The 22,646-nt window shown below is 53.3% G+C and overlaps 6 protein-coding genes across 6 annotated transcripts; 4 read left to right on the forward strand and 2 right to left on the reverse strand.

Annotated features, from left to right (window-relative positions):
• Window positions 1-659: 659 nt before the first annotated feature.
• AYO20_08740 (hypothetical protein) lies at window positions 660-1,882 on the forward strand (the record flags this gene model as incomplete). The annotated part of the gene is made up of 3 exons (XM_022647016.1): window positions 660-989; window positions 1,057-1,704; window positions 1,775-1,882. The coding sequence occupies 3 exons, from the start codon at window positions 660-662 to the stop codon at window positions 1,880-1,882; spliced, it is 1,086 nt and encodes a 361-aa protein (XP_022497032.1).
• Window positions 1,883-7,115: 5,233 nt separating this feature from the next.
• On the forward strand, window positions 7,116-8,627 carry AYO20_08741 (hypothetical protein; the record flags this gene model as incomplete). Its single annotated transcript, XM_022647017.1, has 6 exons — window positions 7,116-7,164; window positions 7,244-7,416; window positions 7,472-7,555; window positions 7,626-7,974; window positions 8,034-8,432; window positions 8,494-8,627. 6 exons carry the CDS (start codon window positions 7,116-7,118, stop codon window positions 8,625-8,627), a joined length of 1,188 nt encoding a protein of 395 aa, XP_022497033.1.
• Window positions 8,628-12,159: 3,532 nt separating this feature from the next.
• AYO20_08742 (hypothetical protein) lies at window positions 12,160-14,349 on the reverse strand (the record flags this gene model as incomplete). Its single annotated transcript, XM_022647018.1, has 4 exons — window positions 12,160-13,292; window positions 13,384-14,012; window positions 14,107-14,262; window positions 14,333-14,349. The coding sequence occupies 4 exons, from the start codon at window positions 14,347-14,349 to the stop codon at window positions 12,160-12,162; spliced, it is 1,935 nt and encodes a 644-aa protein (XP_022497034.1).
• A 2,055-nt stretch (window positions 14,350-16,404) lies between these two features.
• On the forward strand, window positions 16,405-17,410 carry AYO20_08743 (hypothetical protein; the record flags this gene model as incomplete). The annotated part of the gene is made up of 5 exons (XM_022647019.1): window positions 16,405-16,450; window positions 16,514-16,618; window positions 16,712-16,909; window positions 16,968-17,198; window positions 17,274-17,410. 5 exons carry the CDS (start codon window positions 16,405-16,407, stop codon window positions 17,408-17,410), a joined length of 717 nt encoding a protein of 238 aa, XP_022497035.1.
• Window positions 17,411-17,922: 512 nt separating this feature from the next.
• Window positions 17,923-19,682, reverse strand: AYO20_08744 (hypothetical protein; the record flags this gene model as incomplete). The annotated part of the gene is made up of 2 exons (XM_022647020.1): window positions 17,923-19,340; window positions 19,394-19,682. 2 exons carry the CDS (start codon window positions 19,680-19,682, stop codon window positions 17,923-17,925), a joined length of 1,707 nt encoding a protein of 568 aa, XP_022497036.1.
• A 686-nt stretch (window positions 19,683-20,368) lies between these two features.
• AYO20_08745 (hypothetical protein) lies at window positions 20,369-22,347 on the forward strand (the record flags this gene model as incomplete). Its single annotated transcript, XM_022647021.1, has 8 exons — window positions 20,369-20,398; window positions 20,452-20,760; window positions 20,824-20,984; window positions 21,043-21,143; window positions 21,218-21,634; window positions 21,696-21,822; window positions 21,900-22,128; window positions 22,189-22,347. The coding sequence occupies 8 exons, from the start codon at window positions 20,369-20,371 to the stop codon at window positions 22,345-22,347; spliced, it is 1,533 nt and encodes a 510-aa protein (XP_022497037.1).
• Between the last annotated feature and the right edge of the window lie 299 nt (window positions 22,348-22,646).

Here is a 22,646-nt window from a genome sequence, read left to right on the forward strand (position 1 = left end):
TGAAGAGTCGCGCACGGTCCTGCGGATGTCTCTGATCTCGTTTAATGCTCGGTCCCAGATCGGGTGTGTTCCTTGACAACCTGCCAGCTGGAAACGCGGAATGCCTTCTCGTTGTTTCTACACATCCATAGTCAGATACAAGCCAGATACTTTCATGAATGTCGATGTCCGATCTAATAAGCCGTTTCGAAAAGGATGAATGAATGACTGTCCATGGAACTGCGCAACGAAAGCAAACCGGGTCGGTGATAAGGCAAGAAGAAATATGGCGTGGAGGTCCGAGGTTGTTGCCGTCCGACGATAGCTTTCTCCACATTGCCTCTCATTGGCTGAACAGATTAAAGCAGCAGCTAATCTGAAGTCCTCGCGACGCCGCTTTCCCATTGGCTGATGACTTCCCTTGGCACGGGTTGCCTGCGGTGGACTTGCCTAGTACGGAGTTACAGGCCAATTCTTCATAGATTTCCCTGCGCCTGCAAAAGTCGAAGCTCCAACAGACACCAGATCAGCGCAGTCACGAGAGCATCTTCTGCCCTTCACAATCTTCCTCCTCCCCTTCCTCCATAACCTGATCGATATTCCCGTCCTCTCCCTCCTGGTTTTCGCAAAATCAGACGGTTGCTAGTGCGTGCCGAGGTGCTGCACTTCGATCCTGAAAGATGGCGGTCGTGGTCGAGGAGAAATCATCATCGACATCTGTCTTGTCGTTCCTGACAGACAATGCCATCGCCGCAACCATTGCAGACTCTTACTCCGGTCTTTCGGCTAGGAGGAAGTTGTTAGGCCTTGAGAATCCCGGAACAGTCGACAATATCTCGCGCGAAGTCCAAAAGGATGTTCTCCTGTCTAACTTCATGTTCTCCGGCTTGCGCTGTGACTTGCAAAAGGTCTTCAGCATAAACCCTCTGTTTCGCCTACAACATGGCTTCGCCATGGGCTCCCAAGCTCTACCGCCCTGGCAACTAATGGCGTTGTATGGCAACTCTGATGTAAGTCTTCCTTTGCCATTCGGCTGACGATAATGAACCATGAACCTCGACTTACCGGTTTCAATAGGTTTTCATGCAAGCTGCTTACTCGAGCGACCGGTCTTTGACGGCCTGGGGAAACCTTAGATGGTCTCCACGATTCGTCACCAAGACGCAGACTTCCATTGATCCGCGACAATCCCAGACCATGGTACAAATCGAGAACGAGTATACGGGTAGCGACTTTTCGGCGTCAGTCAAGGCCCTCAGTCCATCAATCATGGAAGGCGGTGTCACGGGTATTTTCATTGGAAGCTACCTGCAATCAATCACACCAAAGCTTGCACTGGGACTTGAGGGTGTATGGCAACGACCCGCCTTGAACAGCAAGCCTGAGACTGCGTTGTCATACTGCGCAAGATACAAGAGCACCGACTGGATTGCTAGCGCACAATGGCTGAGCCAAGGCTCGTTGGGAGCTACATACTGGAGACGGTTGACCGACAAGGTCGAGGCAGGTGTTGATTGCCAACTACAATTTGCCCCTGGTTTCGGAGCCGGCATGTTTGGGGGACCGCGACGAGAAGGAACGACAACCGTGGGCCTCAAATACAGTTTCACTAACTCGGTCTACCGCGCGCAAGTCGACAGCACTGGCAAGTTTGGTGTGGTACTGGAGAGGCGTGTTGCACCTCCGGTAACATTGACCTTTGCCGCAGAGATCGACCAGTGGAAGGTGAGTTTGAACCAATATTCCATGAGCCAATCCCCAATCCCTTGCAAGACCCATGCTGATGTTCTTTCAGAACACCCACAAGCTAGGTGTGGCTGTCTCACTGGAAGGTGCTCCAGAAGAACTGCAAGAGGTCATGGAGCGCCCAGAGAACCAGAACGCAATCCCACCGCCAATTTAGCGCATGCGCGTGGTATAACTTCAACAACCTTCGACGATGTTTTACTACCTCTCCTCTTCACTCTCAAGCACACGTGCCCTTGACAATGCCGGAGCACAAAATGGGTCTCATACATTGGCGCAGTGAGCAGCTCACGGAGGCACATCCAAGAACTCTCCACAACCACCAGACCTTGTCTGCGGCCGGTCACTCTACGAGGTCGTGATCCTCCTCCATTGTTCAAGGGACAAAAGAGGAGTGTTCTACCTGTTCACTTTTCTCTATGTATCTGTATGTACGGGCAGAAAGACCATGACGAAGTTGGTGGGCGAGACGTGTTTGGTCTAGGATGGCCACCCTCGCCGCATGAGATTCGACCACGACATCTATCGATACTGCATAATAGAAGAAAAAGGGGGCCCTGTATCAATAAAACCAGATGCTGGAGTTTTTGACTGCTTTAAAAAGTAGCCCCTGCCCAATAACCCAAAACCCGCCTGTTTGTACATTGGCAGATGTTAATCACTTCCATAGGCTTCTACAGGTGTGGCCAACAGCGGTTCGATGACTCTCCTTGACCGTGCATTTTGCCTTCGACTTCTGCCGTCAGTGCCCAGCCTTACCTTGGTGCCTGTAGTTTGATGCCTGTCTCGATAACATCCTTGCCGCGGGGTTTGGAGTCCCGCAAGTTCTGGTAACCCGTCGTCGCGAGAAACAGAGGGAGACTGATTCCAGGCAAAGGGAATCTGGGGGAGAAATTCTCGATTCAGCTGGTAGCCAAATGCAGCCTCTGTCCCAGGCTGGACAGCACCAGCGCTCAAAGCAGAAGATGACAGCAGCAGCCAGACGAATCAAGGAACGGAAGGGGAGGGAAGGAGATATATACAGACCGCCTTTCTCACCTCCGACAAGGCAGGACGGCTTAGCGAGACGATTGTCATCCGTGAGGCGTCTTCGACACAGCCTGATGGATGCGATACCGGGGGTGGTAGTCTGACCCCTGGTACCAGCACACCCTTCAGGTATTCGTGCAGGACAGGCTTGTGTCCGAGCCGTAAAATGCGAGGGCATGTTGTCTGAATAATTCACGCCAATCTAGAGTAATGCCAATACATTGACGTGAATTGTTTTGGTGTTTTGGGAAAGAAGGTGGGAGGTGGAAACAAGGGATGGGACAGACCCGGGTAAAGGATCCCTGTATTGGGCGAGTCCAGAAGGGACAAGCGGGCCGTCCACATATTTTGACCCTTGATGGAGGATGGAGTCATCCTTTTCCGAAGTCCAACTCACGCGGTAGTTGGTTGATGCAGCTGTGTGGGAACGGCGAATGACTGACGCATTCAAGTGTACGCGGTAGACGAGGTTGCATGCATTGGCTGGCCAGAACAGGGCCGACGTCTGCCTCGTCCACAATTGCGCTCGTGCATGTTGCGCTAACCATAGTAGGGAGGACTGTATGTTCCCACTGGTGTGGATGACGCCCCTTGCCTCAGTAGTCTTCAACAATTCTTGCTGCAGTTCATGCTCGACTTGAATAGGAGGGCAGGGATGTGAGTGATGATGCATCGGGGGAGATGAGTGACTCGTATGCCTGGGCTAGAACAAAAGCGGTTGGGAACTCTGGGTCAAAGCTGAAGAGATGCGACATCTTTCTTGGGGGACTTAGGGTCCTATCATCCGAGCTGTTGAACCCTGTTGGGCACGTTTGACATTCGATAGCCTTGTATAATCGTAGGAAGGAAGAACAAGGTACGAGGTACTAGTACCCCATTCAATGGTGGTCCACTCAGGCTGAACGAAGTTCGAGGGGGTTTACTCGTAGACGGAATTGAATCTGCAAAGGTTGAACGGACGAACCACACGGATGTCGGTACAACCTCATGTTTACCCGCATTAAGTTTAGACGAATCTGCAAGGGTGAAGAGAGTGAGGCGAGCTGCGGGTGACAGCTGAGGTGCACGAAGGGCACTTGTGAGTCGTGAGACGGGTAAGTGTGACCGAAAAACGATTCAACCCTTCGAAGAAGAATCCTGTAACGAGTACGAGGCATGGCGGTAAAGCTCTTGAGCTGTTCAGCCTTCCTGCTGTATTGGTTTGGTTCGAATGGATACGATCAAATCTTGGTGATAGTGGCCTCGTAGCACAGCAGGCCTGTTAGCTGCGTAGAGGCAAAGCAATTTTGTTCATGCACATCATCCGTGGGTAAGTGGACGCAGAGAGTCAGGAGCTGGTGTCATGATTAGTCTGTCCGGATCCCAGATCGACAAAGGGATCATGTGTGCAACACCAACCTTTCCCGTCTTGCAATAGGAAAAGGGGGGGATGCTGGATGGTAAATGCGGCTGAGCATGTGAGTGGGTAGATTTTCATGGTACGCCTTGGTCAGCCCGACTGCTCTCCTTGTATTCTTTGGCTCGCATCGAAAGTTTTTTGACTGTCTCGTGCTTTTGTTTCGAATGCTGATCTTGCGCCAGGTGCCTGTTGGTGGTTTCAGAGTTGACCTTGAACAGCCCATCGTGGTGGTGGCAAGGCTCGGACCTGAGCGAGCGCGCTGATATTATTGTTTAATCTCACCAGACATTTTTGTTCCCTCGCGCGGCCACCACATTCCCGCGCCATGGGGTCATGGTGCTTCTGATCTCCTTTGCTAGCGACAGTTATTCGCGCCGACCAAGGACATTGGGTTGTTTTGGATTTTCTGGGAATTGACACAAAGCATGAGGAACAATTTTCCATATTCCCCAAAAAGTCAAAGACGGTGGTATGGGCTCCTGTCTCCATGGACGAAAAGATCGGTTCCAGTCTCGCATTGCTGGCTTGAATACCGCACTTGGTCCTGGAAGGCAAGGTCCCCTTTTTTCCCTTTAAAGTTCCGGAATGCTCTAAGCGTATGCTGAATGACGTTTTGGCATGTGTGCCCGTAGCAAATTAGTCCTTGGCCCGGGATCAACCATGCTGATAGGACAGGTCTGTCGAGTGCGAGCCGTTGCACCCATGTTGTCCGCAAGCCTGGTAGATTACCTGGCCCGTGCCATGCCTGCTGCTCTGTCAGGTCTCCCTCGAGCTTCTCTATGAGTACGATGAATTGCAGGTGGTCAATTTGTGGGATCTGGCAGGACGGCAAGAAGAGCCGTGGCTTTGATCGTGCATTCGATGCAGGGCGCGGTAACACCGAACTAGCATGAAAAAAACCATGTTGTGTCACCCTGAAGAGAGAGAATCTGGGCCGCAAGAAGGTAGGCGCCGGCGAGGACGGGTGGTGAGACCAACAAAGTCATGGATCAACAGGCGAGAACGGTGATTCATTGGCCGTGTCGCCGGAGGGGAGTGACCAGACAACCTGTAAGAGCACGTGGAGAGAGGTCGAGAGAGGGGGGCGTGTTTTTGCCCAACTTCCGTGGCAAGCTGTTTGAGAATGGTTACTGACAGCACTTGGCCTTTCACAAGAAGCTGGGTATGTGTGGCTGGTCAATGCTGCTCTCAGGTCCAGGGCCGGGGGGTGGCTTGCTCGCAAACAATAACTTGGAGCTTAGCTGGAGGGGCAAGTCGACGGCAGCCCGGGGGGAGTCGAGTGGATCTGGATTCCTTGCGGGCGAGCCTAACAGGCGATTTGGTGCGAGGTGAATGGGCCCCCAGTTAGTAGAGGTTAAACGGAGATGGATCCCAGCGTAATGGAGCCATGATGCAGTATAGCTGGCGGTAGGGTGGTGGCAGGGCCTTTGACAAGGGCATCATCTGACCTGCGACCACTTTTTTCCTCGTGCCTTTATTGACTGTCAATGGCTTTTTCTGGGTTCTGATGCCCGCTCTGGGTCTCGCCTATTTCCTCCCAACCTCAGTGCGTCTTTGTGTCGTCGTGCTCTGGTTCCCACTGGCTATGATCCGTTCGAACTCTTGACCCTTTCGACCCCAGTCAGTGGCCAAGGAAATAAAGGCGGAAAGAGGAGAGGGTCCCTCGTGGTCAGCATCATCGGACATGTGACGGAAAAAGTTCTTTGCGGATGATGGGGACGTATGTAACTTGTATTCGTGGAGGGGTGATCTCTGTTGAATCTGATTGTTCCGATACGAATTGAGCCATTGAGCCATTGAGTCAGGGGAGAATATGACAGTGACCTCACCTCTGAGGCTTGGAACAGGAGTTCAAGATTTAACGAGGATGGTTGACAACGCAGCTTTCACCAGCAATAATAGTTTGTGCATGTTGCATGCGTGAGTGAATGGAGGGTTGGATGAATAATTGGCCCCCCCTCCGCTGGTGCCTCTGGCTGCCTGCCCCTCTAGGCCCCTCTAGGTCTCTAACTCGTCTACTCGTAGGTCTTCCTGGCACTGCGCCTGCATCTAAACTCACGCGGCACCTGCACCTTAAGTTAGATGCGCTAAGCTGCCCCAAGTAATAATCCAAACTGCTAGGTACGGCGACCGTGGGCATCCTGAGTCCTTGACTTGTGAACCGCTGGTGAACTTGAACTTAACCAGTTAACGGATTCTTATTATTATTATTCCCTGCGTCGTCTCCTGCGCTGCACTTTCCTCCCCTTCCCTCGACCTCATTTCTGACTGACCCAAAACTGAAATCACCGAAACTGCAAGACTGCAAAAGTTCCCTGATCTTTGAAAGCCCTTCTCCCGCCCCCTTCGAACTTCAACTTCCCCGTCCTTGACCTAAATCCATCCATTTCGTCCTTTTCAACCCACCTATTTTCCTCCTCCCAAGACGCCCTATTTTCCCATCCTTAACCCAACGCTGCGTACGCTCAACCCTCTCCACGGAGGTAACCCTCCTTTCTCTCGATATCCTACGGTAGAGATGCTTCCATCTCACTCCCTTCTTGATCAGCTGGTCTAACCAAACATCTCCAGCAACCCCGGTTTCATCATAGCGGCGCGAGTTTCCACACCTCATTTCGAAAGCCTCACCAACTACGCAAAGTGGGGAAATTAGCGCTTCGTCTGTCAAACCCAACCCAACTCTCCTCCCTCCTCCTCCTCACCTGCATCGCATACCTATCCCTCGTCTTCATCCACCTCGAACCATCTCTTCCTCTCGAGAACTCGATAACGTCTGCCACTGTGGTCATTACCGCTTTGACCTACTTCGAATCCAGGCGCTGTCCGACATTCCTTTTGCTCTCTTTCGCCTCCTCTACGCCGCTCCCTCTTTGCGCCTCTCCTCTTAGGGCTGAGTTTGCTGTCCTTCCACATCCACGACCCCGTCGCCAAGGTGGATTCCAGACACCCTTAGTGCTCGACTATGTCACAAGCAAGGCCTGGTGGAGTGTTCTCTGGTTTGCGCATGGGTGGTACGTCTCCTTGTGTTACTTGACAAAATCACAAACGTAGCAACCTTCTCGAAGCACGTGCGCTGACACATTCTTGCAGAAGTGGTGCGTGAAAAGGTGCAGGATGGCCTCACCGGTGAAACAAGAGAGATGCAATATACCCAGTGCAAGATTGTTGGCAATGGTTCGTTTGGTGTAGTCTTTCAGACGAAGTTGTCGCCCAGCGGAGAGGATGCTGCGATCAAACGGGTGCTTCAAGACAAGCGGTTCAAGGTAAACACACGTTCCCCCGTCCCTGCGTTGTAGTCCAAGTACTAACGGACGCCAGAATCGAGAGCTGCAGATAATGCGGATCGTCCGACACCCCAACATCGTCGAGTTGAAGGCCTTCTATTATTCCAACGGTGAAAGGGTACGAGGGTTGCTCCCATAACTGCACTTTGACGTTTGACTGCGAATTCTAATACAACTTTTGATAACAGAAGGATGAAGTCTACCTCAACTTGGTCCTCGAGTACGTCCCCGAAACCGTCTACAGAGCCTCTCGATTCTTCAACAAGATGAAGACCACCATGCCCATCTTGGAAGTCAAACTCTACATCTATCAGCTGTTCCGTTCGTTGGCCTACATTCATTCTCAAGGGATATGCCATCGAGATATCAAGCCCCAGAATCTCTTGCTCGACCCGACGACTGGAGTGCTCAAGCTGTGCGATTTTGGCAGTGCAAAGATCTTGGTGGAAAATGAGCCCAACGTCTCATACATTTGCTCTCGATATTACCGTGCCCCGGAGCTGATCTTCGGCGCAACGAACTACACAACCAAGATCGGTGCGTAAATGTCTCGGATCGTTGTGGATGTACAAAACCGGTATACTGACTAAAAGCAGATGTCTGGTCCACTGGCTGTGTCATGGCAGAGTTGATGTTGGGTCAACCCTTGTTTCCCGGCGAGTCGGGCATCGATCAACTTGTTGAGATCATCAAAGTGCTCGGCACACCCACCCGAGATCAGATTCGCACCATGAATCCAAACTACATGGAGCACAAGTTCCCTCAAATCAAGCCCCATCCTTTCAACAAAGTCTTCCGAAAAGCGTCTCCCGATGCCATCGAATTGATTTCGGCTCTGTTGGAATACACGCCAACGCAACGATTGTCGGCCATCGATGCGATGTGTCAGCCATTCTTTGACGAATTGCGAGATCCAAATACTCGTCTTCCTGATTCACGCCATGCTGGTGGTGCTTCACGAGACCTTCCACCACTCTTTGATTTCTCTCGGCACGGTTCGTGACCAACCAGGATTTTCCCCTTGATTGTTTTGTATGAGACTAATTGGTCAAACAGAGCTTTCGATTGCACCTCACCTCAACAATAAGCTGGTCCCACCGCATGCGCGAACTCTTCTTGCATCTCGAGGTCTAGATTTGGACAACTTTACTCCCATGACAAAAGACGAGATGATGGCACGACTTGATTGATTTGAGGCTCTGCCAAAATTTGTAACGACATGACGCCGAGGAGGATTTTGTGCGTTGACATGTCCATCATTGCATGCATGTTTCGGTTGGTGACCACTCCAACATGCGACGAGAAACCCCTACGGGTAGCATTCCAGTCATCATGTGTCTACATGGGTATCTTAGCGCAGGAGCAAAGATATCTTGTCACGAAAAAGCAACGGGCTTTTTGCATGCAGGTCAGCAAAATGGGCTGGGCTGGCGGTTCGCTGGTTGACAACCCTACAACAAGGGATGAGTATGAGCTGAGCGTTTTACAAAAAACAAAAAAATTCGGGGACCTCTTCAGGTCTGACTGGGAATGTGTGCTCTACCATGAGGTCCATCATGTCTTGAGCCTTACGAAATGAACTGGGAGGGTTGAAATGAAGGGGCCGGGCGGCTCACACGACTTTGGCAGCTGGCTATTGTGCTCAGAATATGCAACAGGAAGCGTGCAAGCTGTGCGTGCGTATGTTGCTACTACGTCCGCGTACACCTCACGGAAGAAAGGGGAGGCAATGCCTTCTTAGACGATTGGACCACAGAAACTCGAGGGCTGGTTTTGGTCCTCAACATCAGTCTGTAATTTTTCCTCAAAAAGATAGAAATTGTGCTCTAACCCATTACCACCATTTGACCCTGCATCCGCAACCATGCAAAGCTGTTTCAGACAGAAGCCAGACTGCCACACAGCCGTCACAGCCAGACAAACCTCGTGCGCATGCGGAGAAATTGCCAAGGTTTGGTCGAACTGCTCGCGCCTCACCCCCGATCGGGAAACAGGGTGATGCCGCCCTTGCTCACCCCCAGCTCGCCCGAGCCGCCGAGCCGCGTGCGCGATCACCCTCAACTGACCAGTTGGAGGGGCGAAATCCTGGCAGGAGACTAAGGGCGACGGTGACGGGGGTCTGGTGGATGGTAATTACCAGCCTGTCTGCCTTGCTGATTGGGGTTGTGCTGAAGAGCCCTGCGGGCGAGTGATAGCCTCACAAAGCAGCGTCGGTTCCTGGCATCTCACGGGTCATTTTACTCGAGCAGATCGCGCAGTCACATTTTACTCCCCTCAGTCGTCTGGAAGGTGGTTTCCGATTGTCGCTTCTCTCCTCTCTCTATATCTCTATATCAACGCTCGACGATTACAAATATCCTTCTACAATCCCGTCCCGCCTAAGATTTAACGACGTCTTTCCATCCTCGAAAGGGCGCGACCTTTGAGAGAGAGGCCGTTGCGAAGGAGGAGCTCACCAAGGTCTACTACTCACCTCTATCCACGTACCTACCAAGTTGGATCAGGTTACTGCATTCGTGAACGTTATGCCTCCGTCACGGAGAGAGTGACACTGGGATCAACTCCCAAATCCCAATACCTGACACGAGTCGCGACAAGCCATTCACGAACACCGATACAATCCAGTGGTCCTGTTAAGTCTCACACTCCGCCGCAGGCTGAGCGATTGACGGCATATCCAGTGTGCGCCAATGGCAGAAATAGCTCATAAGAATCGAAGCTCAACATATATTCAAATGAGGCTGCTGGCGTTGCCGACACACACCGCTGCGGACGTGGCGTCATGTTCACGGCACCAGCTGCTGAAACCCCCTGAAATCTGGTAGTAGGATCGGCCGCAAATTGATCACCGACCTGGATTCTGCCTTGCGGGAGGCTGACGCGGCGACCGAATCCGCTGGAGGAACGAAAGCAGGCAGTGGAAGCGGCGGCATGGCCAAGGAGGAGTTGCTTCGGGCGACGACAGGCATAAACCTCCAAGAATGCCGGCGGCTCCTTCGGTCTGTAGATCCAGGCACCAGTGCTTCTACCTGAGATGACGGATGTCCTGATGATGAGAACGCGAATAAGTTCGAAATCCTCATTCTTCAGCTACCACTGGCAGCGAAGCGACTGCGCAAACTACGGCAAGAACCATTTGGCTCCTGTGTTCAGCTTTCCACGATCAAGAGAAGCATGGCTCTCAGCGCCCTAATGAAACGTAGAATGTGTTCCATCGCTGCGCCCTTGATGGTTCTCATATACAACACAGCATTGGCACAACTACGCGCAGAGGTTTTCCTCCGCTAGAGTGAAATCGATCTCTCTGCATCATCCGAGTCAGAGTTTTCCTTTCGGCCCGCGCTCTCATTCCCTCGATATCTTTATCGACGGTGAGAGGACGCGCAGTCCTTGCCCGGCTCGGTTCTTTGGCTCTCTATCAATCTGCCGAGAATCTCATCTACTCGATCACCAAATCTCTCTGTACAGCTCCGCTGTTTGCCTATATGGCATGCTCCAATGACCTCCACGCCATGGCTTGAATCTATCCCTGTTTGTCGGATAATCGCTGTTCAGGTGGCTGCCTCACCGAGCATACAGCGAGGTACGGGCTTGGATGAATATGACCGGGCGGTCGCCGCAAAAGCCCGTCAAACGATTTCCTTGACATTGACTGGACCATCATTCAGACACGGCTAGAGACGTGGAAGCACTATCCCCATAGTGGAAAAAATTGTGTGTGAATCTCTCCTTACATTATATCCAGGTAGGCGCCCTGGCGACCAATCATAGGGCAAAATAGGGGAGACAATGTATCGAACTGTTTGATTTGTCTTATTTCATCGGTGGGATTATAGCCCTGCGCCAGAAATATGAGTACCTCATATCCTATCTACTTTGCTTCGAAAGCGTGCAAAACGGAGACAGACCCTATCCTGGCGCCATCCTCTCCGTTTACTCTCATCCCTCCCCACGACTACAAATCAATGCCGCATTTCCGTCTGAAGATTTCCAATTGCAACAACAAATCATCGAATTGGGTGTCGTTCTCAAGATCTAAAGAGCTACCTTTCTCCACAAGAATCTCCATGGCCGTACGAATCGTTCGACCTTCAATTGTTTCAGCCTCTGGGAAAGGATCAGGCGAAGCCGAACGGCGAGTCAGCGAAATATCTCTCATGATCTCTCGTACCATTAGCTCGCACAGTTCTCCCTGCTCGTCTGGAGGTCGGGTGTCGATGCAGCTTCGAGCTTCGAATGACGGTCATGGAGGTTTGGCCCGATACGATTTCTATCATACTGCTCAGCTCCGAAGACTGAGGGTCTCCTCCTTCCCCAACCAATCCTGGCATGAGGAGCAGATCGATTTGAGACCACATGGCATTCACGCGATTCACACCATTGCGCGAGGCCCCTCTGTGACCCACCGGAGGGCTATCTGAAGAGACTCCTTTTACGTTTAAAGTCATCATCAAATAACTAGCTGATCGGCGCGATACAGGCTGCAGAGCTTTGATTTCGAAACCGCTGCAATCCACTTCAAGGTGGGTTGTTATCATTACCCAGATGCATCCCTGCAACAAACAAGTAGATACGTAGTCAAGCTGGACCGCTCTTAAATGCATCAATTCCCCATCCCCCCCCCCCCCCCCCCCCTTGGACGCATAGACCAATACTGCCAAATTGGAAACCTCTACTCCGTGACAAAATAGTCGCTTTCATCAGCACAGGGACTCTTGGCCGTCACAGAATCGGGCTGTCCGAACAAGTCACTTCGGGGAAAACAGCATCGAGCCCACTCCAGAAGAAGGTAGCTGGGCTAACATTACGCCCAAAGGAACCCCAGACCCCGTCGAGATCATGGATGGGGTTGAGCAGATTGGGCTCAAACATGTCCGACACAGTCTGCGTATGCTTCATCGGGTGGATCGAGGTGGGCGAACCGGATGGAACAGAGGCGAGGTTTGTCGCGGGAACGGGCGGGTGGAAGAGGTCTGCTAGAGACGTCCCTGCACAGCTAGACTTCAGGACGTCGAGCATTCGCCTCGTGATGGGAAAATGAGGCTGTACAGCCTCCAAGCTCTTGACCAGCGAGCGGATCCACGTCTGATCCCGCCGGCTGACCGCATCTGGCCCGTGCTGTGTTCGCTGAACATGTCGAATCAAAGCGGTCGCTCCCACCACAGCGTTGTCGAGCATAATCGACGGGATCTTTTCCACTCCAAACGCCTCGCGATATGTGACCACCAGCCGCGCAATGCGGAGCGACGCTTGATAGATGGTGTTCCCAGAGTCCCTGGACATGACGTCTGAGACGCCGTCGCCCGAGATCTGCGAGTATCTGCGTTTCCGAACATGGCGGGGTCGGGCCCTGGCCTGGCTCAGGAGAATCTGGACTTTGCAATACTGCGTGTGCAAGCCGTACCCCGCCATGTCCAGGTTCGTCAAGTGTTTTTCGTCGTAGACCAGTTCAGGCGGGAGGTTATCGTACCAGGCCTGCACTTGCGCACAGAGGCTTTGCAAGCGTTGCGAGGACGAGTCTGAGGAGTCGCCGTAGCCGCTGTCCTGATTGTTCAGGACGTGGGATATCTGGCACATGGGCACGCAGAGTCCGAGCCAGGCGTTGAGAAGGGGAGAATCCGACCGACGGCGCTCGCGGCACCGTGCGGCAGCAATGTCCATGATGGACGCCGGGATGGAGCTCGGCCGGCCCAGGTACAGAGTCCAGACACCTTCGTAGGTGATGCAGGCCGACAGGAGGGAGTATGCTAACGCGCTCTCTCTGGCGGTCTCTTCGTCCATCTTCCCATCCGTATCGCCATTGCGGTGCGCCAGCTCATGCAGACCCAGGTCAGAAAGCATTCGGCACGCGATACCTATAAACAGGCTTAGTATACCGGGGAAGTTTTGAGGGAAAGCGCGCCGCTGGTGTCTCGGTCGATTGGGGGCAATGATGAGCACACTCACCACAGAAGATCCACCCCGGTCGGTCGTTTCCCTGGGTCACTTCGTATTCACTGAGAAGCAAGAACCCCTGAAGGTTGGCAGGCGTTGGGTCGTGCAGAGCCCCCAACACCTCGTTTTTGGCCAACTGGGCATATTCACGTCCGAGGGAGCGCACCGCGCTCGACGTCTGGAGCCGGGTCGCGCACGCCAACATGGTGTATTCAAGAAAGTCACTGTACCAGCGACTGTGAGTGCCCGGCTTTCGGTGCCCCGAGAAACATTCTTTGTCGACAATGTCGACCCACAGTGTCTGATACTTGAAAAACGACTGGATCAAGTTATTTCTCAGCTGGGGCGAATTGGCACCGAGATCGATGCTCAGCGCCACCACTTCGTCCGCACAGGCCGTCATCGAGCTGTCCGCGGAGATCTCAACCGGAGACCCAACATGAGGGTGGGATGTCAGACCGAAGAAGCTCGATATGTCGTCGGATCCTTTTTCTCGAGGACTTCCGGCGTGAACTGGATGGAATATGTTGGACCGTCGCTGCTGAGAGTCGAGCGAGGTCTCGGCAACGGGCTCAGATTGTGGGTGGCTCAAAGCAGGAAGCGGTGGAGAATGCTGTTGGGTGCTCGGAGACTGGTTCGCACTTTAGGCTGTCAGAAATATGCACAGTGCGAGTACGAGATTCGAGCTGGGGGTATCATCGCCCCCTTGGGCGTCAGTGTTTACTCGTGACTTACGGGTAGTCGGCTGGTATTGAAGTCCCATCTTCTGCCGAGCCTTCAGCATTGTGGTTGTTCGACTGTGAAGGCCGCTCATCCGCTTGTCGGTGATTGAGAGACTCAAGGGCACGTATCCGCTGCTGGAGCTCGTCGACGTACTTCCAGCTCACAGACCTACAGTTTACCGTTGTCCAACGTCAGCTGAATGGTTGGAATTGCGCGATTTCCCTTGGTTTTTGCGAACCTTCGGCCGTCCGACATCGGGTCTAGCTGGCAGGTTTGTCCTGTGCGTTGACACGGGGAACAGGATTGCGTCGAGGGGAGAAATTGCGCATCGCACTGGAGTGCTGCTCTCAGTACGAGTAAATCCACGAGATGCATCAGCAGCACAATTTGACCAACCTTGACTTTGCGCAATCGACAGGTTTGACAGGCAATTGAAGCCCGAGCGGGCTTATGAGCGGCACCGGCATTAGAGCCAGTGTTCCGTCTGGCCATGAAGGAATGAGTAGTGAGATGTTGCGAGATCCAAGCACAGGCTGACCCAGAATTGCAAAGGAACGGTGAGGTTGGAGATGGGAAAATGGGAAAATGGGAAAAAGCGCGCACCAGCGGGAGGGGGGGCTTACAAGCCCAAGGGCTCCGTACTATTTCCCCGTATTATGTCGCAGCAGGTGGTGATGGTGGGGTACCCCGGTGCCCGGCTGTGCAACCATGTCCTTGTTATGTACTCCACTTCAAGTCGCTGAAGTCGCCCCGGACCAACTCCTACTGGGCGAACCCCTAATGGGTCTACCATCTAATGGACCGCTGTCGCCACACACAGACTTCTTATCAATTTCTTCTAGCCTTGTCGACGTCGACATCGACATCGTGTCCGAGGACCCTAATTTGTGCGGACTCCCTTTGCCGATATTTGCCGTGTGGACATTGCAACAGATCAAATGTGATCGAAAAAGGCGTTGTAGGGCATCAGGCGAAGCATTCTCAGCGCGGAGGTCTCCAGTGTTTCTCCCTACATTTCTGATGTTATATCTGGATGGCCAATCCAAGAAGCGATAAATCCAGTCAACACTATCCCAAGAGGCTTCTCCCGAGGCTTGTGATATTGGCCCTACCCTGCGAATTCGCGGACTTCAGCCAAAGGGGGATGGGCGCCAGTGGTAAACGAGATGGGTACTACCGTCGAATGAGTAGTGCCTCTTGTATAAGGCAGAGTGTATGAATGGCGCTTTTCTCTTGCTTCTTGTCGAGTACGGCCGAGGGTGGTTCGACTGAACGACTAGGAACCCAGAGGACGCGACAACGCCGACTGCGGTGCAGCTCAGTAGGATTTGTAGACGAGTCCAGTCGACTACTATAACGGATACAACCCCGGCTTTAGGAATGCTCTAGCATACCGCGCATGTCCAGGCTCTCGCAAGGGATCTCACGACGAGATATCATGAGACCGTACCGAGTACTTCGTGGCTTCACCTCGAAGGATTAGACTTGATGATTCCCGGTTACCGCGGTCATGTCTTCGCCGCATTGATCCACCCGTTTATGGCTGTCGAGAAAAGATTTAGGTGTCGGGCTCGAAGACGGGAGGATGAATTCGGGTGGGTTTTCCGAGATCAGTCTTGGCGTTAAGCCGTCGGAGATTAGTGCCGGTAATTGCCGATGAGCGACCGGACACGTGACACGTGGTATTCTCTTGTGCAACACTCGGTAGTCAGCGAACTCGCCTCCAAACCGTGCACTTATCGGCGTAGAACTGCATTCGAAGCACATAGACATGTATTCAGAAACACATCTTCACGGATGTCTTCCTTGTTCCGTGCTTTTTCTTGAAGGCGTACTCTAGTTAGTGACGCATGAACCGCTCCTTGGCGTCGATGTCGAGCCCGTTCATGCAGAAGGTTATCGGGACGTCAGCTCTCGGTCTATGCCGATGCTACTGGAGTTCGTCCAGTCTAGCCTGACGCTTGGCTGTCATAGAACCACCTCGATCCCTTTTTTTGCAAAAGTGTATTCGGCCGAACGGTGGTGATGTTGAGGAGCCCGTAGAGCCACGCCAGTAACTGAAGAGATGCACCAAATTGGAGATAGACCTGGATGATCTCAGCCTGCTGGCTTCAAAAAAACCTCCCCGGATAAAGGGCGCCTCGTAGATTTGCCCCCCACCCCTATCCAAACCCGAACGCCTCTAGATGGTTTTAGAGCGTTGCCACTCTGTAGGTTTGACAGCAATCCAGAACAGATTTGCGTGCAAACAAGACATTATCTCCTCTCCCCGTTATCGTCTCGAGCAAATCTTCTTTGCTGATCACGACCATGAGTGTAGCTCCGCGCCTCAACTTCCCGCAAGGGATGCTAGCAGGTAAATGTGACCAGAGGCTCGAAAGAACAGAAACTATACAAGGCCGCTAACCGACGATTCCAGGGCAAACGGCCATCATCACGGGCGCGGGCCAAGGCATCGGCGCTGAGACGGCAGCAGTATTTGCGCGCGAGGGGTGTAAGGTCGTCATTGCAGACATTGACGCTGGTAACTCCCACCTTGACCAAACAATGGTTCTTTCCAGAGCTGAGAGTGATGTTAATGCTCGCCCTCCGGCTGGGCCCTGACCACCAGCCAAAGCGGAGAAGACTGCCCAGGCCATCAATGCGGATGGAGGCGCTGCGATTGCCGTCGCCGGAGACATCACGGTCAACCAAGACATTGACAAGCTGGTTCAAAAAGCCAGTGAGTTTGGCCGTGGTAAGGTCCACATCATCGTCAACAATGCAGGTTACGCATGGGACGACCCGATCGAGAAGATTCAGGATAAGCAGTGGGGTGAGAGTGCATTGTGCATTGTGCCTTGTCCCGTCCATGGATCTAACGGCACCCCCAGAAACCATCATCACACTACACAACACGGCGCCGTTCAAGCTCATCCGGGCCGTGGCGCCATACTTTATGGTCAAGGACGGTGAACCCAGGAACATTGTCAACATCTCTTCTACATCTGGCATCTACGGCAACGCGGGACAGGCCAGCTATGCTCTGGCCAAAGCCGGGCTGGTAGGCTTGACCAAAACACTGGCCCAGGAATGGGGCCCCGAGTACGGTGTGAGAGCCAACAGTACGCCCATGCCCCCCTTGTTCTGTCGACAAGCCATTTGAAAGACTGACCACGATTCTTGTTCTTTTTGCCCAGCGGTCGCGTTCGGAGCTATCAAAACCAGACTGACCCAAGCTCCTGCCGGTGAGTACGTGGTGAGGCCCGACGGCACCAAGCATGCTGTCGGATTCCACGGCGGCTACGACGAAGCAGAAGCGAAATGGTATGTGTAACGGAGATGCCCCAAAAATCTCCCGCAAACCTTCATCGTTCGAATCACACTGACCCCTGGTTCCACAAACTCACATAGGGCAAGCGAAATCCCTCTCCGCCGGATTGGGACTCCCACGGATGCTGCACGCGCGATCCTTGGGGTGGTCTCTCCTCTCTTTGGATATGTGACTGGGCAGGTGAGTTCTAAGCAATCAGTTTGCGGCGAGAGGACCGATTGCTAATGATCGGAACTTGACAGACAATCATGGTAAGTCGAGTTTATACCAGGTTCACAGTCATCGGACTTCTAATCACCAGTGAAGGTATCCGGAGGGAGAGGTGGCATGTAATTTTCAAGTATAGCCCTTGCAAGCGAAGTATACAACAACATCGTTGGCTCAAAGTATCCATCTGGAATAGATGATTGGATGATCTTGGTTTAAAAAAGAAGGTATTCATCAATATTTTAGATATTTCTTGTTGTTTCTCTCAAGTCTACAGCCGTTCTCCAAGTTCTAAGAAGTTCCCAGATTCAGACGTCACCACCCACCAGCTGGCGCGAATCGATCGTGATATCACCGTTCACTCCATGGCCATTCGGGACTTGTTTTCCAGCAGCGCCGAAGTCAAGGCTCGGCCATCCGGCCTCTCTCTCGTTCTCCAACCAAGCTGTCCATGCCGGGACGCCGCCAAAATAGAACAGAATATCAGAAGCCTTGCCGGGGATGTTTGCGCCGACGAACCAGGCCCCGGCGGCCTTGGCCGATTCGGCGAAGAGGGTGGCCTCGAACGCTTCGTGCAAGTGAGAAGACCACTTGGCCATGGCCTCCTCGGACACGTCGACCTTGGCCAGTCTCTTGTCTTCGATATGACGGATCGTTTGGCCGATCCATTTGACTTGGATGTCCAGCACGACCGGCATGTTTCCAAAGGGGATGTGGGGGCCACAGACCAAGAACATGTTGGGGAATCCACGCACGAGGACGCCGGCATAGGTTTCGAGTTGCTTAGCCCAGACATCGCCGAGTGAGACGCCCTGACTGCCTCTGACGTCCATCTCGCTCAGCGCACCGGTGGCGGCGTCGAAGCCCAAGGCGAAGATGATCATGTCGAATTCGTATTCCCCACCCGAGCTGGTCCGGATGCCCTTTTCGTAGAACTCAATGTCGTCGCGGCTGATGTCGACCAGCTCGACGTTGGGCCGATTAAACGCCTCGTAATAAAAGTGGCCGCACGGCGGGCGTTTCGACAGGAAGGGATACTTAGGGCAGAGCTTCTCCGCCGTCTCGGGGTCCTGGACCACGGCGCGAATCTTCTGGCGGATGTACTCCGAGGCGGCCTCGTTCGCCTCTTTACTCGTAAAGAGGTCATCGAACGTCTCAAACTGAAAGTGGAAGCCACCGCACTCCCAGCCAGCGTCGAAGATCTGCCTGATCTTATCGGCATCCCCGACACTCTGAAGTGTCCGGCCCGATCTATACATGGCCAAGCCCGAGCTCTGTCTCGATGCGTAGTCCCACGTATCCTCGTGCTTCTGCCTGATGTCTGCGGCCTGATATTCGTCAATGACGTAGTTTCGACCTGGGAGCACGTAGTTTGGTGTCCGTTGAAACACGGTCAGACGTTGGGCGGCGGGCGCAATCTTGGGGATGATCTGGACGCCGGTGGCCCCCGTGCCTATAACCGCGATCCGCTTACCGCGGAAATCTATCTTCTTCTTGGGCCAGATGGCCGCCTGGTACCACTCGCCCTGGTAAGATTTCAGCCCGGGAAATGGGGGTTGCTTTGCGATTGATAAAGGTCCCGTGGCCGGCAGAAAGTAGCGACAAGTCGTCGTCTTACCATCCACCGTGGTGATGGTCCAGATGTTATCTTCATCGATGTGTGCGCTCTTGACCCGGCTTTCAAACGTGATGTACTGGCGTAAATTGTACTGATCTGTATTCGGTCCTGTCAGCAAACGAGGCTCTTCTTCCATTCGGGGGCCACCACAATCAACGGACCAGTAACATGACTCAGATGGCGCTGAACGTCTTGCTGCGACGGATATCGCTCCTGGTAGCCCCATTCATCCTTGATTTTCGGATCAAAGTTGAGTCGGTAGACCCAAGCCTCGCTGTCAGTTCGAGCGCCAGGATAGCAATTCCAATACCAGGCACCACCGACATCCGACCCGGCCTCGAAGCATTTGACCGTCAGACCCAGTTGGACCAGTTCCCAGATGGTCCGAATGCCACTGAAGCCAGCGCCGACGACGACTGCATCGTAGTCGGCCTTCTTGGACACCGTCATGAGCGATATAGCGACGGGAGAGTTTGCTGGTATTTGTCCCCTCACGATGATCACTTGGACAAGAGCAAATTGCAAAAGTTCAGTGAACAGTAAAGCGGCGGGGTGTGGGAAATAGGCATCTGATATGTCACGGGTCGTTTATATGAGTCCTCGCTTGCGCAACGTATACCTTGGGCAAGTTGGTCTCCCCGAACCCAGGTTAGCTGCCGTAGATAAATCCGGGAATCTTCGGTCGGTGAATGCCGTGCCCCGCAATTCTGACCTGCAAATCAGAGTTTCTTATCGGCTCCACAGCTGAAGCGCGTTTTGAGGCATCCACCGAGGCTACATAGTCTGGGGTGTTGCCCTAGCCCCATCAGGTAGGTTAGCCGAATAATCTCTACCGCGGCACACAACTAGTCGATCAATCAAGGTATTCTACTTAGATGGGGCCCTCCACCTAGCTCGCTAGATAGTTCAAGGTATAGTCCCGGTCAAAGATCCGGCCCACATCCTTGTCTACCTGTTCCTGATATGGGATTTGGGATACATGTGGCTCCCATGTTCATGTACTCCACGCGCTCCAGGGTCTATCATCCCCGCCCGATCATGTATAACTTGGGGCAACCCCAGCTTCTGGGTTCTGCTCCCATGATGTCTGCCATAGTCTGGCTCAGTGGTTGACGCAACTCCATACCGCCGCTGCGATGGAAACCTACAGCTGGTATAACATCCGAGTAAGTCTGAGCGCATCGTCTAGTCAGCAGCATCGCGTTGATATCGGCCACAGGTGGTGTGTTTTGCCGCGTTTGGCTCTCTCTTCACTGGCTACTCCCTCGCCGTCTTCGCCTTTACCCTGGGCCAGCCGACGTTCTACTCGTCACTCAACCTCGTGGCATCGGCGACGCTACCCGGATACGGCCATACCAACGACATCTTGGGTGCCGCAAATGGCGTCTTTTTTGGCACGGGGTTTTTTGGCTGCTTCTTAGCCGGGTGGGCAGGAAATCACCTAGGTCGAGTCAACGGTTTCCGTATCGCTGCCGTGACTGGCGTCCTCGGAGGGGCGCTTCAATGCGGATCGCAGTCACAAGCAATGGTTCGACCCCGACGACCTACCTCCCCTCTCACGCATGCGTTCTCTGACTAAAATTTTGAACAGTTCCTGGTTGCACGAGCAGTGGCTGGACTGGCGGCAGGCCATACCATGGCCGCCATGCCGACGTATTTCGCCGAAGTGTCGCCTCCTCATTCTCGAGGTCTGATCACGGGAGCGCACGCCATCTTCATCAATTTGGGCTATTGCCTCGCGGGGTGGATTGGGTAATGTGCCCAGCAATGTTTAGTACCCGTGTCCATGGCTCACCAAGGATATGTGTAGATTCGGGTGTTATTACACCCCCAAGTCGGTCTTCGCATGGCGATTCCCATTTGCCGTGGTCGTCATCTGGGCTCTCTGTCTTTTGGCCGGATCCTTCTATGGTGCGTTTTCGTTGCCTTTCCCATGAACCGAAAAAAAAAAAGGTCGTGTCAGGAATTATTCACATCCCTCGAAGTTCCGGAAAGCCCTAGATTCTTGGTGCAGCACGACAACCCGGAAAAAGCCCTGTCAATTTTGATCCGACTTCACCATGACCCCAAAGATCCCACCGACGCCTTTGCTCACCGAGAGCTGCAGCTGATCCAACAGCGGTGCGAGGCCGAGAAGATCATCATCGCGACCGATGGCCCATGGCGCTTGTTCAGCAAAAAGGCCAACCGGCAACGACTGCTGCTGGCGTGGCTGATCATGGTCGGCGGCCAGAATATTGGACCGCTGGTGATCAACAACTACAATGTCCTGCTCTACAACTCGCTCGGTCTCGGCGCCACAGATTCGCTGCTCTTGTCCGCTGGGTACAACACCCTTGGTTTGGTGATTGCTTGTATCGGGGGCCTCATCTCGGACCGTCTCGGCAGGAGGAAGGCCTTGCGTGAGTACAAAATAGACCCCTCGGGCCAGTTGAAATGATCTGACAAATACTGCGCCAACAGTCACTGGCTACATATTGATCACCTGTGTCTTTGCGGTCCTCACCGGAATGATTGGTAAATACAACACGTCGCCGTCAAAGGGCTGGGCGGCGGCGGCAACAACCATGATCTATGTCTACGTCGTTTGGTAGGCTCTCCCCACCCCCCAGAGCCGCACAATTTGCGCATGCACGAGCTAATACCTTTTTGCATCGGTACGAGCAGCTACAATTCATTCATCGATCTCAACCAGTTCACCGCGGCGACCGAAGTCTTCCCCACTCACATCAGAAGCCAGGCGTCGGCGGTTTCTATCAGTGGTCTGTTCCTCTCGGTGACCCTCTGGTTGAATCTCCTGCCCACGGCCACAGCCAGTATCGGCTGGAAGTACTACCTGGTGTTCAACTGTCTGACCGTGGTGCACACAATCTATCTGTTCTTCTACTTGCCAGAGGTGTGTACCGTTTCCTTAACCACCGGGACCAAATGACCCAATGCTGACATGCGCCTGCAGACGGCCGGCTGGCACTTGGAAGAAATGGACCGTGCGCTGGCCGACGACCAGCATGGTCATTTCGAGGCCCAGGATGTGGTAGAGATGAAGCTCCAGGCGGGATCGGCCCACGTCGAGGCCCTCCCCCAGGTTACCCAGGATATCCATACCAAGGCTTGAACGTGGTGCTGTGGGTGTTGAGAGGCTCGGAAGTCTGATACCTGGCATGTGATGTGACACCTTTTCAGCTGGGCGGATGACTGGCCATTCAAGAATGAAAAAAAGCTCAGCACCATATACAAATTATCTACTCGATAGACATCGAATCGTTTTGACTCTGCAGTACGATAGCCGTAGGCGTCTGTTTCGGTAACACCAGGAATATCGGTCAAGCACCTGGGTGACATATCTATAGGCAATAATCCAGCTTGCGTCAATCGGGCTCTACCACCTCCTGCAGCCGACCGGGTCATATTTAC

This window comes from Fonsecaea nubica (genome assembly GCF_001646965.1).
Source record: "Fonsecaea nubica strain CBS 269.64 chromosome Unknown Scaff72, whole genome shotgun sequence".
Classification (NCBI taxonomy): domain Eukaryota; kingdom Fungi; phylum Ascomycota; class Eurotiomycetes; order Chaetothyriales; family Herpotrichiellaceae; genus Fonsecaea; species Fonsecaea nubica.